General features: G+C 46.0%; 1 protein-coding gene across 1 annotated transcript in view; it reads right to left on the reverse strand.

Moving 5' to 3' along the window:
* Nucleotides 1-17735, reverse strand: part of CHD8 (chromodomain helicase DNA binding protein 8) — a 911220-nt gene that overhangs the window by 520622 nt on the left and 372863 nt on the right. The window contains exon 12 of the mRNA XM_086919771.1: nt 14502-14745. Coding sequence (XP_086775897.1) covers nt 14502-14745 — 244 coding nt within the window. The remainder of the gene's footprint in view (nt 1-14501; nt 14746-17735) is intronic.

Below are 17735 nucleotides of genomic sequence, written 5' to 3' on the forward strand. Positions count from 1 at the left end.
TCTCTCCTCGTAACAGGTGAGTAAATAAGTTTTCGTTGATCGGATGATTTTTAGTGAATATTTCAAAGTTTCAAAACTCAACACTTAGAAGAATTTCCAAGTGAAAACCAGTCAATGTTACCCTATGGAGAAAATGTAGGTTATCGGTTTTTAGGTAAGTACTCGACTGGGGTTAGACTCCGAGGTCTCCCAGGTTCAGGTAAGTACAGTTGGTACAACCTCAGCGGCACAGGGGCAGCCGGGTGCAGAGAGAGTAGGCCCAATGTTAGCCTATGGCGGGTAGGGGGCTTTTGGTTGGTGGCTGCTAGCAGGCAGACCACGTGGCTGTGGGAGGTGAGCTCCGGGTCACTTACACAGGGCAAGAGGGTAAGTAGACTAGAACAGTTGCTGCACTTCCTTTTATTTTTTTATTTTTTTTCCAGGAATCAATAACTACATACTGTTTATATCGGACATACCAGTGTTTACATATTCCGAACAGCAAAAGAAGTCCAACTTCATTAGACAGAAAAAGAGGAGGAGAGCAAAAGAAAATGGAGAGAGAAAGAAAACAACAAAAGAGCAGAACGCAAACAGGGAAAGCTGAGAGCACAAAGGGAGTATATAAAGACAAAGAAACATAGTAAATAAACCTGAATTCTACCTCGGTTTCCCCTACTGTTTCATCAGTAGCCACCATATCTGTCGGCCCCTTGCCCTCCCACTCCTACCTTTACATTTATACAGTGCAATCTCTAAATTATATATATGATAGAGTCTAGCATACCATGCCTGATAGGTTGGTGGTTCGACATCCTTCCACTTAGTGGCAATCAATATACCATAGACAGCTGTCACCATGAAACGTAAGTACACTTGAGGGAGTTCTAACTGTAACCTTTTGTCAAATCCAGCTATCAACATAGTTGATGTTAAAGATACTGACCGCCCCCAATTTTTGCATAAAAACTGTTCAATACCTTCCCTCAAGCTGACCAGTTTACCACAGTCAGCAAACATATGTATTAGATAATCTGGGCCCCGATCACAACTTGGACATCTATTATCCCTTTTCCCCCATGCCCAAGGTTTAGCCGTAGTAAAATAGAGTCTAAACAGCGTTTTAAAAGTTTGGGCCTTGAGGTTTGCAGTTAAAAAGATTTTTGGAGACCTCTAATGATCTACAGATATCTACCTCCGGGTTATCCAATTTAACTGAAAAAACAGAAGGGAGAGCAAGGGATTGTGTTCACATTGCGTGAACAGGGAGTACTCCTGTGCCCCTGGGTTTATCAATAGGAACAAAATGGTCTCAATGTAGCAGGGCGGCGGACCGAATTAGGTTTACGGCTTCTAACCTCACAACTAAACTAATACGTTTTAGACGAGCATAACCGTTCCCTGCCATACGACGCCTATCAATACCCCATTGAGAGTATTTTGATTATTTTTATGCTTACCCATTGCGGTTTAAGCTGACACCACAGGCACACTTTTGCCTCCTTGTGGTTCCAGAGAGTAGGATCGGGTGCGTCTTTTAGGGGACGCAGACCATCCACTCCTCTGGTTTTTGGTCCTGAAGAAAACCTGGTTAATTAATACCTTCACAGCTGAAAAATGTAGACCAGACACACAGAGATACACAGGTCATAATCACCCTCACTCTATCTCGCCATTGTTTTTAACATTGTCCAGTTGCTTGAAAATAATAAAAATTAGTTTCTCACAAGTTAAACCAGGACAATTTTTTACACACCTTTTGTTTATGCACCTTCACCCACAACCTGCTCCACTGTAAACAGGTGTTGTAGCACACCCTGATGGCGCTAGGTCATTAGGGTGGACCCCGATGATGAAGCATGTCACCACTAGGTGGTGAGTGAGGGATTTATTAACAAAAGGAGAACTTTCTCACTTTTGTTCAATCACACACCCCATTAGGAATTTTTGATTCCACGGTGGTGGTACTCCTTTTTTTGTTTCTATATCCAATTTAACTGCCCATGCACTTTCTACTTTAGAGATATCATCCGGGTTGGCCTCCATCAAAATTGTGTACACATCCTTAAAACAAAGCTGTTTTTTCGTTAGCAGTTCTAATAGCGGGATGGGAGCCAGGTGACTCGGTTGCAAAACCAGCTTATTTATAAGCACCCTTAATTGTATATATTTAAAGATAGTGCTCGAATCCAACCCATATTGTATCTGGAGTTCCTTGAATGAAGCAACCCCGTTCTAGTCTGTGATATCCCAAATCTGTTTTATTCCTACCTTTTCCTATATTTTGCTTATGTTATCATAAAAAGGGGCCGGAAAGGCCGAGGAGCGCCACAGCAAAGTATACCTTTGAATTCTAGGTATCTCCATGTGCTTACTAATCTTCTGCCATATATTCCAGGCAGCTCTTATAATCTTAAAGCGTGTTTTCTTATAATAGCTTCCTTCCAGCTGGCTTAATACTAGCCCTGAAGCCAGCTTGTCAACTGCTAGCTCATAGATAGATGGCGGTGTCTCTTTGTCCCCCTCCACTACCCCGGCCTGATCCCATCTTTGTGGCCTGAATAAAATATTCATATTTTGCAGCATTACTACCCAAAAGTAGTAGAAAAGATTAGGAACTGCCAACCCCCCTCTGTGTTGTGGTAAGGTCATAAACTTTAGAGATCTCCTAATTTCCTTATAGCCCCATATAAATAGAGAAAAGATTCCCTCTGCCTTTTTAAATAATACATTTTCCGGCTCCACAGGGATGCACCCTAGGAAACATTGTCATTTTTATAACATTTGCCCTGACGATAATAGAGAAGTGCAAATTGTCCAGTCTCTTCAGGTCTACCCTCCATTTTTTTAAAAAGAGGAGCTGAGTTTATTTCCCATGTCTTGCCAATCTCTGCAGTGATAACTATACCAAGATAAGTAGCTGAATCTATCATGCGTGGATCCTGAACTTGCGTATTACTGGTGCATACTATCTGTGTTTTGTTGGTATGCAGGCTGTAGCCTGATTGTTTCCCAAATTCTACTGCGAGCCTTTCACTCTTGTCTATAGCGCCTTGTGGATCCGAGGTAACGACCGCGATGTCTGCATAGGCTAGTACGTTTGTATTATAGCCAATGGGTCTATGTACAGGGCAAATAAAATAGGGGAGCATGGGCACCCTTGCCTCGTCCCCCGAGTGATCTTGATCCTACCCGATTCCTTTCCCGTTAGCTGAATTTTTGCATGTGCTTCAACATACATAACCTGAATGGCCATTATTATTTGCGTACCAAATCCCTTAGCTTTTAAGTTTTGCCACAGATAAGCCCATTCCCCTTGGTTGAATGCTTTTTGCGCATCCAACAATATCAGGGACATCTGGGTCCCTGTGGCTTTAGCGATGTCAAATAAAAAATAACCCTTCGGACATAATCCGATGTACTTCTACCAGGGATGAAGCCATGCTGCCATGGACTCACTAAGGTCCCGATTATCCTGGACATTCTAAGGGGCAAAATCTTAGAATACAGTTTCTCATCAGTGTTGATTAGAGATATTGGTCTATATGCAGCGGGGTCTATTGAAACCTTTCCCTTCTTCAAAAATATCACGATGTTGGTTTCCTGCCAAGATTGCGGAGGGACCCCCTTCTGTTATACTGATAAGAACAAATCCAGCAATAAAGGGGTCAATTCTGTCTGTAGAGCTTCATAAATCTCCATCGGGATGACATCCGGGCTCGATGCCTTGCCTGCAGCCATCGTCCTTAAAGCCTCAAGGACCTCATTCACTGAGATCTGCTCCTAGCTCCAGTAGTTGAGGAGACACATTCTCCACTCCTACCCCTGTTCCATCTACTATGGAATCCCTGGATCAGTAGAGATCCTGATAGAAATCCATAAGTATTTTTAATACTCCTTATAGTTCTGTAGCTATCCATCCAGCTTTCCCTCTTAATTGTAGAATATTGTTTGCTGATGCTCTTCGCTTTGATCGGAGTGCCAGATGTTTCCCCATCATCTCCCCATACTCGTAGTTATCCCGAGTTGCAGTTAGAAATCTTTCCACCACTTTATGATGAATTCCATTAATTTCGGCCTTAATCCTAATTACTTTTAACTCTAATCTGGTTTGTACATCTTTCTGCTTTTGTACTACGGCAGCGATATGATGTCTCTCATTCCAACTCAATTCTTCTTTAAGTGTCTATATCTCGTCCCACTTTTGTTTCTGGTGGAATACCCCGAAACTTGTTATTTCGCCCCTCAGCCCAATCTTATATGCGTCCCATACATTTTCTCTGGATGTGCTATATCTATTAATATAAAAAAACTGTTTAGTTCACACCCTAATGTGCTCTATAAAACCTTCTGTAGCTAGTAGCTTTTGATCGAACGTCCACTTTAAAGAGCTCTATGGTTATGGTCCGACAGGACCTTAGGGAGTCTTTTAATCCGTGCTCCCTCTAAGAGGGAGACTGATACCGAAAAGTAATCAAGTCTCACATATTTCCTATGTGGGCATGAAAAATAAGTAAAGCCCGTATCCTCCATATTTTTACATGCCCACATATCTACCAGGCCATGACTTTCGGTAAGTGTTTTTAGAGCCTTATAAACCTGTGGTTTCCGCCCTGTATACATTCCCTTTCCCCACTCCCCTGCATCAACATGGATATTCAGGTCCCCACATACGATTAAAGGTGCTGGCCTGGATGCTAATTCAATCTCCAATTTTACCCACATCTCCGCATCGCCGACATTAGAGCCATATACAGTTCAAATAGTAAATTGATTTGATATAAAAGCAATGGCCCATCAACCCCATTTGTCTGACTTGCCTTGGCTAATGGGTAAAAGACGCTGAGAGACATGTATAGCCACACCTCTAATATTGGTGGACTGAGCTGAACAAATAACTTGAGAATACCCTGGTATAATATTAATCCCTCTTTTCTGCCATGGGATGGGTGTGTCTTGCTGACATATAATGTCAGCCCTTAGTGCTCGGAGCATTTCCCCAGCCCTATTTCTTTTACCTTTATCATTCAGCCCACCAATATTAATTGTGGATAAAGTCAGCCTACCCATATTTGCGGCTAACTGGAGTCCTGTATAGCCCTTTCAGCCACTCTCTTGCCCTCCTGCCAATATAACAACTCCTGCTGGTATATCTTAACTTCTGTCCATCTGCTTTTATTTCCTGGAATTTCTGCTTTTTACCCCCCTTGTCCCCCCTCATCTCCCTCCCCTCATGTGCCTCCCCCTAGCACCCTCTTTCCTACCCTCACATCTCCCCCACTCCCGCTGGGTAAGGCCGCAGACCTCTCTAGGTCTGTGTGCGATGAGTGGTGGCCCCTTCCCTTGTGATGGCTTACTGTAGCATTTTATACTTAAAATTCACCTGCGTGTCATATCTGGACCCAAACGGTCACCACACCCCCCAAAATTGCTTTGTTTTTTCCTAGTTCACTAAAGATATATTTTTTTGTTTTTACATTTTCCTTCCCTAGGTTATTCTCGCTTATTCTACCCTTATATCCCTACTATGTCCATATGATCACCCAAATGGTCCGGGAGAAAAACATAATTTAGTCCAATCTCTAGACATTATTTAGACTATTCTAGCTATCAGAGAAGAGAGACAAAAGCCAAAAAATTCACCCCCTGTGTTCAAGAATTCCTTAGCCTTGATTTCGGATATTAAAAAACGGGTTTGATCTTTCCAGATAACTTTCAGTCGAGCTGGCTGGAGAAGAAAGGCCTGCGCTTCCTTCTCTTGGAACTGGGTAATCATTTGCCGCAAACGCCATCTTCGCTCCACTGGCACGTGGCAGAAATCTGGCCTGGTAAAGAAAGTAAATCCATCGGCCGCCCCCCGCTGTGCTTCTGGTCTTGCCTTCTCAAACACGTTCTGCCTCAGCAAAAAGTTCCCGAAGCACACCAGAAGTGCCCGAGGTTTGGCGTCTGGGCAAACTGGTTGTCAAATATTAAAGGGAATTCGATGTGCTTTTTGCACTTCTTGCGCCCAGTTCCATCCTGCCAGCTCAGGAAAAGATTTCTCGAGGAGCTGGACCATAAAAATACGTGCATCAGAGCCTTCCTTCCCATCCGGAATTCAGAGGAAACGCAGGTTATTCCTTCTTTGTCTATTTTCTCCTTACTCAAGTTTCCACGGAATGTCAGTAAGTTGCTCCTCATGCGCAGTAACTTGTCCTCTTGAGCCTACAATATCCTCTTCCAATGCAGCCGTCCTAGTTTCAAGCTCAGTCATCCGGTCGCTTATGTCATTACAAGTTTTAGCAATTTTTCTAACCGCACCTTGAAGCATCCAGTTTGCGTTCTGGGAGCGTTTGCCTTCCAAACGGGCTTCTTCCTTGTAAATTGATACTTGTATAGCGCACTACTCACCCGCAAGGGTCTCAAGGCTCTTGTACGAATACCGCTGTGGAACCCATCCTGGCTTTCTCTGTGAGGCGTCCACTCCTGGGCACCCCCGGGGTGGAGGTCAGGCATCCTTAGCATTGTGGGGGCCGTTGTGGAGATTAGGCAAGCTATTGCCCAGAGTTGCAGAGTGGGACTCCATGATTGGAATAGGCACCGAGGCGAGAATTATAAGGTCCGTGGAATTTTGAGCCCAAGACCCGCCGAGGCGGGGAATTGAACCCTGGTCCCGGGCTAGACCTCTGCATCAGGGTCTGCCGCTCTAATCATTGAGCTACCCTTCTCCACATGTGTGTGCCATTACGCAATGCAGTATAGACTCTAGGGTGGGAGAAAGTGCCGGGGACCCTACTAGGCCTTCTTTTGGATTAAGCTGCTTGCTGCCCCCCACCAATTGATCCCCTGTAGAGTAGTCCCTTCTAAGATAGACTTGTTTGGGGTTACCGGTTCTCCCAGATCGCGGGTATGTCTTCCTGGCAGGTGTAAACCTATCCATGCCTCTCCCTTCTGTACCGGAGATGCTTTCTTCCTCACTTGATTCTGAGTTAGTCCCATGGCCTGAACCCAGACCAGACAAAGTGGCATTGGATAGTGAGAAAAAGTAATTTGCTTCGGAGTCAATATCCTTCTCCCTGCCTGCCTTGCAGTACCCTGCGCGGCTTTGGGGGCCCTTTAAATTATTTTTCTTGTACTCAGGTGCTACCCTGGACCTTCCTCCAGCTGGTGCACGGTTTCATTTGGTATGTCAGTATGCTTTAAACCACCAGCTAGCCCTTCATCGCCCGGACACTCCAACATCAGCCAGGGTAATAGCTTGTGCCTGTAGGGTTATAGTCTCTACTCCCCCTGGTTCCGGCATTCCCCCATGGCCCAGCGGTGGCTTACGCGATATGCTTTGTCCATTAAAGCCATTTTCTACGGCCAATTCCGGAACAGTGAGCTGCTCCTTTTGCAAACCGGAGACTGAGCTGCTTCCTGTACCCCGAACATGTTGATGATCGTGGTGGGCCGGGGTGGCTGGGTCTGAGTGCCCGCCCCCCTCCCTTTCCTGTCCAGAGGATTCTCTGGCCTCGCTCGCTCCCGTCGTCCCTGCGCAGCCATGACCAGCACTGAATCTGAATCCGTCAGGCTTTGCAGGTGCTGCTTCGGGGACTCCACCGCGGCAGGCGGCACTGGTCCTGCTCTTCCCTTTGTGCCAGTCTTTGGAGCCATGACATCCACTCCTGAGTTTGTTACCGGACGGCCGTTCTCCCGCTCGAGTTTTCGATCCGGGCCAGCTCCAACTCTAGACCGCGGCAGCCAATTATCAGCTGTTCCACGATCCGTGCCAGCACAGACGACCCGTGCCTAATCCCGGGTAAGTATTGCTCCGTCAGTGCAAGCTTCTTTGTGGTGGCGCGTCTACACGGGGGCCCTTCAGGTCCAGTGTGTCCTCTGTGTATTACAATTCAGCTCCGACCCGCCATCACAGAGGTAGCCGCCTACGACCGACTTCACTCGGTCGCCATCTTAGCCTCCATGGTCGGATACAATGTTGCCCCAGTACTCTCAGTTGCTGCACTTCGAGTGGCACTTGGGCGGCTGGGTGCAGGGTACTTTCGGGCCGCTGGACGCCCAATGGATTTCAATGGGAAAGCTGCAAGACGAACAAAGGCTGCAAGCTCAGGGACGGAGATTCTTTAAGTGCGACCACCACTTCGAAAGGTAAGTTGGGAAGCTGTAGGTTAGGTAGACACCCAGGAGTTGGGCACAGGAGCGTCAGGTGCAACGGTGTCTTTTGGTGTCGGGAAATCTTACCCTCTGCTGGTCAAGGTTGGAGGGGTCCCTTGTTGTGAGGCTGCAGGCGTCATGAGGAGCATCGAGGAGGGTCCTTGGGTGCTGGATTCTTGGTCACAGTCGCCGGGGGGATGTCCTTGTGGTCTTGGTTCACTCAGGCACAGGCCGGGCTCGGCCGGTGTAGAGTGTGCTGGACTCGCGATTCCTGACTGGCACCAGGGGTTGTTGCTGTTTGAGCAGAACCACTGCTCGTGGGAGTCCCAGTCTGGGGATGAGCAAGGCAGTCAGGTCCTCCTGGGTTTTTGAGGTTGCCGACTACAGGAGACACCGGGATTTAGCAGGAGCAGGTTTGAGGGTCGACCGGCTTAAAGGACTGGTTTCAAGTCAGTTGGTGTCGTCCTCTTGTTAGCACATGCATGGCAGGTCTTTTTTCTTGTTCTTCTTTGTAGTTCCGGAATCGGGATCTGAGGAAGGAAGGTTCAGGGTGCCCCTAAATACTAAATATAGGGGCGTTACAGGAAGGGAGAGGACAGGGATCAATTGATCCCTTTCCTGGGGTGAGAGCACCCCTTATCCTGCTACTCATAAGTGGGAGGGGGGCAGGAGCCTAGCCCCGATTGGGTAGATGGTGAGAGCCCGGAGTTGTGCTTCACCTCGCCTCCCCCACCTGAGGGGTGGTGTTGGCAGAGGCTGGCACACCCCCTTTCCTCACTTTGGTTTTTCCGCCTGTCTTCCCGCCAGAGTGGGGGTCAGAACTGGTGAGGGCCAGTTGCGGAGCACAGCAAGTGGCCTGGAGAAGCTCAAAAGGGCGGGAGGCCTTTGAAGCTTCCCCCTGCCCATCCTGTGGGAGGAGACCTAGCACCTCGCCCAGGATGTGCATTGTTGCAGGCCCAGGAGAGCGGGGGGCTCTCCACCCAGGGGTCCAGCAACATGTCTGCTGTGTGGCAGCCTCTCAGTCCAGACGTGGATTGTAGGTTAGGTTTTCAGGGGGCATCTCTAAGATGCCCTGTGGTGCATTTTACATTAAATCCCACACTGGCTTCAGTGTGTGTTTAATGTGTTGAGAAGTTTGATGCCAAACTTGTCAGTCTTCAGTGTAGCCATTAGGGTGCTGTGGAGTTCGTAATGACGACCTCCCATTACCATATACTTTTAATAGCATCACTGCAATTACAGTGCCCAGGAATGGCCCTGGGTACTGTAGGGGCCCAGGACTCATGCACCTGTGCCCACACTGCTGCCACATCCTTAGCAAGCTCAATGGGGTCTGTCAGCTTGATGTCTAAAAGATGCTGCTGCACCTCTGGAACACAAAGACTACTCAAGTGCTCCCAACTAATTAAATGCAACAACCCCTTATAATTAGTTACTTTGCTGCCCTTCATCCAACTTTCCAGTGCACACGAGTACAAATTCACACAGTCCATCCAAGTCTCAGACTCTCTCTTCTTAGAGTTCCTAAACTGCAGTCTGTACTGCTCTGGAGAAAGTCGATACCTGAGAAATAAGGCCTCCTTCATATTGGGGTAGGTCTTGATACCTGCTAACTCTAAGGGCTCTAGAGCACTCCTCCCAGAAGCCTCAAAATGTTTCCACAGGCCCGCCCCCCAATGCTGTTCAGGCACACCATTCATTCTCAATGCAATCTCATAAGAAGTAAACCAGGCATTAATATCCTCACTCCTATGGTAATTCTGTACCAGATCCTTGGGAATATATACTTTACCCCCCTGCACTGCCTGTGCGCTGCCACCATTTGAATTGGAATCCACCTGCTTGGCCTTGATATCCAGTTCTCTCATGCTCACTTCATGAGCCAAAAGCAATTTCTTCTCCTCCAGGGCACGGGCATTTTTGCTCTCCACCACCGCCCTTTCTTTTTCTACCTCCAATTGCTTCATTTTCATTCTCAAGATTTCAATTTTATAGTCTCTCACTTTTTGATTTTCTTCTAACTCTTCTGCTGCCAGCCCTTGAATCTGGTCTGCTCACAGGCAATTCATGGGGCTGAACCCCCCCCTTCCACTTGCACCATTTGCTTCTTAGGCCTACCAATAGGCATTCAAGATGCTCTGCAGGTCCTCCTTCATGAGGCTGCTCTTTATGGGGCACTCAAACTGGCTGCAGAATTATTTAAGCTGTGTAACCTTGTAGAAATACAAATCCTCAGTGCAAAATTCCAATTCTGCCCATTCCACACTGGGTGCCTTTCTATTCACAGACATGATGCTTTGAAGAGTTAATCAAAAATAGAACCAACCAAAAAAACTTAACCGTAGTATGCGGTGGCGTAGTGGTCTGCACTCACTTGTAATGTACACCAATCACTGTGGGTCTAGTACAAATACAAGTTCAAATCCCACCGCTGACCAACAATGTTAGAACTGGGGGTCTCTAGTTGGCAGAGGTGGGTACCACTGTCCAAATAGGGAACCTTGCTTCTAGTCAGTATAAGGAGGATATTTAGATACCCCTGCTCACCCCCTTGGTAGCTTGGCACGAGCAGTCAAGGCTTATCGAAGGCAAAGTGTAAGTATTTGCACTAACACGCACAGTAACACCGTGAAAACACCACAAACTGACTCCACAACAGTTTAGAAAAATAAAGGCATTTAATGTAAACAACACAAGACCAAAACAACAAAAATCCCAACATACACAGTTCAAGAATATGGTTTCAAAAGTGTTCTTAAGGTTGTGATAAAATAATTCACAGTTGCGTCACGTTTAGCCAACAGTACCTTTAAATGCGACAAAGTTCCAAAACAGAAACTGGTGCGGTGGAAAACGAGCGATGGGTCGCTCCTGAGACCCTAGGGAGGCGATGCGACAGCCCAGCTGGATGTAGCGGAAGTAGTGCGGTGTGTATGGGGAGGGATGTAATACCTTGTATGGATTCCGGTGCGGAGGTTCCGTAGTGAAAAAGATTGTAAAGGCACGATGCGATGATCTTTGGGGCTGCGACGATCTCCGGGGCGACGAGGCGCTGACCAGCGGTGATCTTCCTCTTGCAGCTCCTCGATGTGATGGCTCTGCGACAACACTCGCAGCGACGGGATGCGGTCCACAAGCATGCGGTGCGACGATCTCAACTAGCGACGACATGCTCTGTAACGACACTCGCAGCGATGGTAATCTTCCCGGACCAGTCTGGTGCGTCCCGCAAACGAAGGATGCAACGACTCTGCGGCGATCTAGCGGCAGGAATTTCCTCGCAGTGACTGGGATGCGCTACGCAAGTGAGCAATGCTACAAAAATTACAGAAAATCTTTAAAAGCTTGGTTTCCAGGTTCCTAACACAGGTACAACTTCCAGAGGCACCACAACTGGCCAGAGCACTCTAGGAAGGACAGAACTCTCTCAGCAGAGTTCAGGGAAGCTGGGGGTGAAGTCTTATTGTTCCTGAGACTTCTTAACAGGGAGCCAGCTCTTCTCAGGGCCTTGGAGATTCCTTCAAGTAAGGGGACACAGCACCAAAAGCACAGTCCTTCCCCTATCCCAGGCGGCAAAGCAACAGCAGGTCAGTTCCAGCAGAGCAACAGCAGGGCAGTCTTCCTTCTTCAGTTTCAGCTTTCTCCTTGGCAGAGGTTCCTTCTTGATTCCAGGATGATCTAATTTTCTTTCGTCAGGGGTCCTGACTTATACCCCTAAAAGTCCTTGATATCTTTATGCAGAGGGCTCTGAGCCCGGTCTGAACCAGTTCTGGATGTTCCTTGAGCACTTTCTTTTCCTGGCCTCTCCTTTCCTTTCAGAGATAAGCAGGGTCGGCAGCCACCCAGAAGGAGGTGGAGCCAGCATTGTGGAAGGCAGACACAGCCCTATTCAGGCCTAGGTGCTACCCCCTCCCACCACTCTAGATGCAGATGGCGCTATTCAGACGAGGGATGGCCTACTCAGCCTCTGGGAGCCACCCAGCCCCTGTCACTCACAAACCAGACAGTCAATTCACAAACAGGCCAAGGCACACAGAAAGGTCAGACAAGAGAACAGCAACTTTCTAAAAGTGCTGTTCTCAAACACAGGATTTAAAAACAACCTTTCCTAAAAGATGCGTTATTAAATTCTGAGTTCAGGGATACAAGACTTTTAGGTCCTATCTTGCCCCTATGGGAAGATATGCTGGTAGCCACTGTAGCCAGCATTCCCCATGATAGCCTATAGGGCAAGATAGCCTTACCATAGTAATAAAAAACGAAAATGGATGTAATTCACTTCCAGAGCATGTCACCTGCACAAGTACACGCTCTACCTTTCACATACACTGCACCCTGCCCAGGGGGGTACCTTGGTCCTTCCATAGGGGAGACCAATGTGTACAGAAAGGGAAGGGTTAGTAGGGACACTGACCGGAGGACATGGCAGTTCACAGACTGCACACAGGCACTGCGGTGGCAGGTCTGAGACCACTTTAGGGCTACTCATGTGGGTGGCACAATCAGTGCTGCAGGCCCACTAGTAGCATCTGTTATCACTAGCCCTGGCACACTCGGTGCACTTTACTAGGGACTTATGCCAATCATGGATAATCAATCATAACAACAATTTACACAGGGAGCACTTGCACTTTGACACTGAACAGCAGTGGCAAAGTGCCCAAAGATTCTTAATCAGCAAAAACGAAATCCAGCACAGCATCAAAAATACAGGAGGTAGAGGCAAAAAGATAGGGGGAAACCACGCCAAAGATGCCAGGTCTAACACCTGTTTACAGGAAATGTCCCAGTGCTGAATCTAGGTATCCAGCACTGAATTAGGAAAGTAACGTAAAAAGTAACTTACCTGTAATTTACTGAAAAAGCCTATTCATTTCAATGTACTATATTTGCCAAGTGTTGCAACCCACTGCATCCCCTGTAAATAAAACAAAGTACAATTCCTATTGCATTTTCAAACTGTTCTACAATCAGCACCGTATTACTGTCCAGTATTTAATGCTTACCTGTGCCAGGCCGGCTTGGTTCTAAAAATAAAACAGTATATATTTTATACAAAAACTATTGGCCTAAAGTTCAGTTCTTTAGTGTGTGAATTCATTTGTTGACTGAGTGTGTACATCAAATGCTTAACACCTTCCTCTATACTGCCTTATTGCTTGACCACTCTATCACAAATAGAGAGTAAGGTTCTATCTAACTTTAACCTCTGCCTACCTCTGGGTCACCTGGACACTATACACACTATACCGCATTTTGGTATAGAGTCAGTTTCTTACAAAATGTCAGTGTGATAATTAGGCATATCACACGGAGTAGAAAAAGATATTCATTAAGTAATCTGAAAAGTAATCTGAAGTAATCTAAAAGTAATTTCCACTATATTGAAAAGATTAACAAACTTGTAACAACGACATTTTCATTCAGCTTGCTTGTATTGTTCAGCCTGCCCTGAAAAGTACCATTCACACCTACTGTACCAGGGTTGCTTGGTTCTAGAAAATATATTTAACTACATAACATTTTTACACAAATTGGTCTGATTTCAGTTTTTGAGTGTGTGACATCATTTGCTGTCTGAGTGTGTACAACAAATGCTTAACACTACCCTCTGATAAAGCCTTACAGCTCGCCCACACTACCACAAAGAGTAAGGTGCAATCTACTTTTACCTCTGCCTACCTTTAGGGTTCCACCGGACTCTGTGCACACTATACCTCATTTTGGTATGGTATACACAGAGCAAGCTTCCTACAGGGAATTATCTGGAGTCCTCAGCATAGGCTGAGGTAGAGCTACCATCCCATGCAGCCATGCTGGGAATCTCAAAGGGAGTGCATAAAATCCAGAGCACAGAGTAAAGCCCAGAGTGAAAGAGAAGAACTGAAGCCTGAAATAATGGCCAAAACCTTCCAGACAAAAGGTAAGAGGCCTGGAAAATCAACTTCTGTATAACCACAAGCTCAGGCCCCCTCTCCTCAGGCAGAAGAACCGGTCTGTTCAATCTGAGCCCCAGGAACGTGGGCCTTACGCGGCAGAGCTCCTAGGCCCAGGGGCACCCTCTAGTGAAAAGCTATGACAAGGACAGAAAACTGTCCTACTATTGAAAATATTACAAAGAGCAAATTTAAAGAATGGTTACACGGTAGAGAGAAGCAGTTAAGAGGTAAAGAAAATGAATAATAGGAATAGAGGACTGGAAAAACAATATTTGTAAGCACTGGAAAACACCATCCATGTGATTATTTTATGAAGCAAAACAAGAGTAAACAATTGATGACAGATTTAAAAAAAAAATTGGAAATACTGGAACACACTGAAATCCTTCAACCGAGTTCACAAAAAATAGAAACAGAAAACAGTAGTGTCTATGTCTACACATGCCTCACCTTGGAGTCCTTGCAGTACATCTCATATTGCTGGATCATCTGCCGACTGGCCAGGCTTCCATGGTAGACAATGGTGTTCATGTTAGTCCACGTGGCAAATTCACGCTCCCAGTTTGTGATGGTGGAAAGTGGGGCGATGACCAGGAAGGGTCCACGCAGGCCAACGCTGTACACCTCCTCAAGAAAAGTGATGGACTGGATGGTCTTCCCCAAACCCATCTCATCTGCCAGGATGCAGTTCTGTCTGAGAGGGGTTTGAAGATTTCAAGAGGTAAAGAGCAATGGACAGCAAAGAGAGAATGCGTGAAAATGGTGGTGAAGTAAATGTGATAAAAAGAACATCTGAGCATAGCAAAATAGTTACTCTACGCACTTCTATTAATATGGATTGTACATATTTTAAATATCTCACTGCTTCTGTTTTGCCTACATTCTAAAACGAAAAATAATGTATTCACACTGAAGCTTGCTTTGAGTATTGTAACACACTAGACATATGAACTGAATAAAAGGGGGAAAAATAACATTTAGAACGGATAATAAAGAAACAAATCAACAAGCCATGTGTATTTCCAATTACCATTCTATTACAGTGGACACAGATTTTCCTTTAGGACTCTTCCTACCCCTTTAGTACAGTGGTGTAGACTTGCACCTTCCCAGAGAATATATTGTCACTTCCTCTGTGCAGCAAGCCCCCTTTGCCTCAAAGCCATTGCTGTCACTAGTATACACAAGTACAATACAATTTACAATCCCATGCTAAAAGCTTAGGACAGAGGTGTCTTATACAGGTTGAGGACGGACAATTTCATACGAGACTCTAAGAATAACCAAAGACTATGCAAACTAGTTCACCCATTTAGTTCCACTGCATGATGATTCAGATTATCTAGCTAGCTAAATGTGGCATTCAGTCCTCACATGACTGAATTAATTTGATGTCCTCTACAAGACTCTGCAGCCCTAGATTACAGTGAATTATAGAATGTTCCTACCCCTTAAAACACCCATGCTCTCACTGGAACACAGTAATGCAATAATACTTTCAAGCTTCTTGCTAGTCATACAGTACAAAATTGGTGTTACACCCTGGCCTCTTACCATCTCTAGACGAGATTCCGATTCACTGCCTTCATTACCCTTACATATTTTACATAAAGATTGTAAGGATAAAAGTCATGGTCTGGCTTGGAAAATGCGTGAACGGTCCCAGTGAATTAAACAACCTGCAAGCTCGACAGGAGGTACTCCATGATTTCGGTAAAACATTATGTAACCAAGGCAAAGCTCCACCAGTCATGGGATGTATTCAAAGTAAGAGCCACCACTTCCACTACTCCACCACACCTGGTTCATGAGCTTGTACCTTTTTACCTGAACCCTGCTGAGGAGGTCTCATTCTAATACTGGTGTGCCTTTTTTCAGGTGCTCTAGCAGTCATTGGAAACGTATAGTTTCTTACCGGTCGGTGTAGTTTTGCAGCTGGAAGACTTTCTGGATTCACTATCATGTGCATTATTCTGCCATGTAGTGAGTGGTTGGGTCCGGAAATTTTTTTTTTCTCTGTTTTGTCCGTGCCCCAGGTGGCCGTCGTCGACATACCACCATTTGGTGTCCTCCGGAAGCTCCAACCTTTGGCCGCCATCTTCGGACTCATTTTTTTTTCTTTTGTCTTGTGTTACTTTTTTTCCTCCTTTCATCTTTTTAAGTCTTTCTCAGTGTTAATCCCTTTCCTTCTCTCTCATCTTTCTGGCGAAAGAGGATGGGTTTGCTAGTAATATAGAAAGTCTTCAAGCTGCAAAACTACACCGACAGGTAAGAAACGAAACATTTTGCAGCGTGAATCTTTCTGGATTCACTATGCTGTGCATAGAGTTTGTAGCGATTTGTCCTTATTGTGGTGGCTGGGTGGAAGATGAGCTCTGGTTACTGTTTATGTGTTGTGAGACCTTCTGTCCAACTTGTGCTTCCTTATTCATTTGGATATGTACTTAGTGACCGTGTGCACTGAAGACGATGTTGCAGCTTGGCAAGCGTCTTGAATTGGTGTGTTCGCTAGAAACGCAAGTGTTGCTCCTTTCTTCCTTGTTGAGTGAGCATGAGCTGCTCCTTGTAACAGTTGTCCTGCTTGTTTGTGGCAGAGTTGTATGGTTTGTGCAATCCACCACGCAATGGTATTTTTGGTAACGGTTCGTCCCAAAAAACTGCCGGCAAAGGAAACCAAGAACTGCTTTGTCTTTCTGCACTCCTTTGTCCTTTCAATATAGTGCATTACACCCCTCCTGGCGTCAAGTGTGTGTGTAGCACACTTTCTGTGCTTGTGGCTGGTTTTTGGAAAAGAAATAGGTATTTGGATTGTTTGATTGATGTGGAACTGTGACATCACCTTTGGAATCAAGTGTGGGTCTGTTCTCATTACAATCCTATCATTGTGTATTTGCAGGTAGGGCTCATGAAGTGTTAGCGCTTGCAATTCACTTACTCTTCATAGTGACGTGAAAGCCACTAAGAAGGCTGTCTTTAGCGTGAGCATGTGCAGTGTAACCTTGTGAATAGGTTTAAATGGTGCCTTCATCAATTGAGTTAGCACTAAGTTGAGGTTCCATGCTGGTGTTGGCATTCTGTTTGGAGGTGGGATTCTCTTTACTCCTTCTAGAAATCTTTTTACTATTTGGGAGGTGAAGAAACTTTTCCTCGTTTCTCCTCTCCTGTAAGCCACTATCGCCGCTAAGTGCACCCTTAGGGATGTGTAGCTAAGTTTACTTTGTAGTAGATGCGTTAAGTATCTTAGCACTTATGAGACATTGCCCACTTTCTTGCATGGTGTGCCCCCACTTTTTGCTGAATTGCTGATGTTCTTTGACTAAGTGTGCCCTGGGCTCCTGCTAATCAGGTACTCAGGGCCTATGCTCCTTCCCCAAAACTGCATTGAAGCCTAAACCCAATTGGCATCTCCGGCCACATGTCAGCCCCTGGTAAAGGGTACCATAGGTACCCAGGGTACTGTGACCAGAGAAGGCCTCTAAGGGTTGCAGCACTTATTGTGCCACCTTTAGAGGACCTGTACCCATACACTCACGCACTGCCTTTGCAGGCTGCTTGTCTTGGTGCAAAACAAAGTGAAGAGTCGACATGGCACACATCCCTGTGTGCCATGCCCACAAACCACTGCCCTGGCATACATCAGTCACCCCTCTAGCTGGATGCTCTATGCCAGTGGTGAGGGTATTG

Source organism: Lissotriton vulgaris, chromosome 5 (assembly GCF_964263255.1).
Source record: "Lissotriton vulgaris chromosome 5, aLisVul1.2, whole genome shotgun sequence".
Classification (NCBI taxonomy): Eukaryota; Metazoa; Chordata; class Amphibia; order Caudata; family Salamandridae; genus Lissotriton; species Lissotriton vulgaris.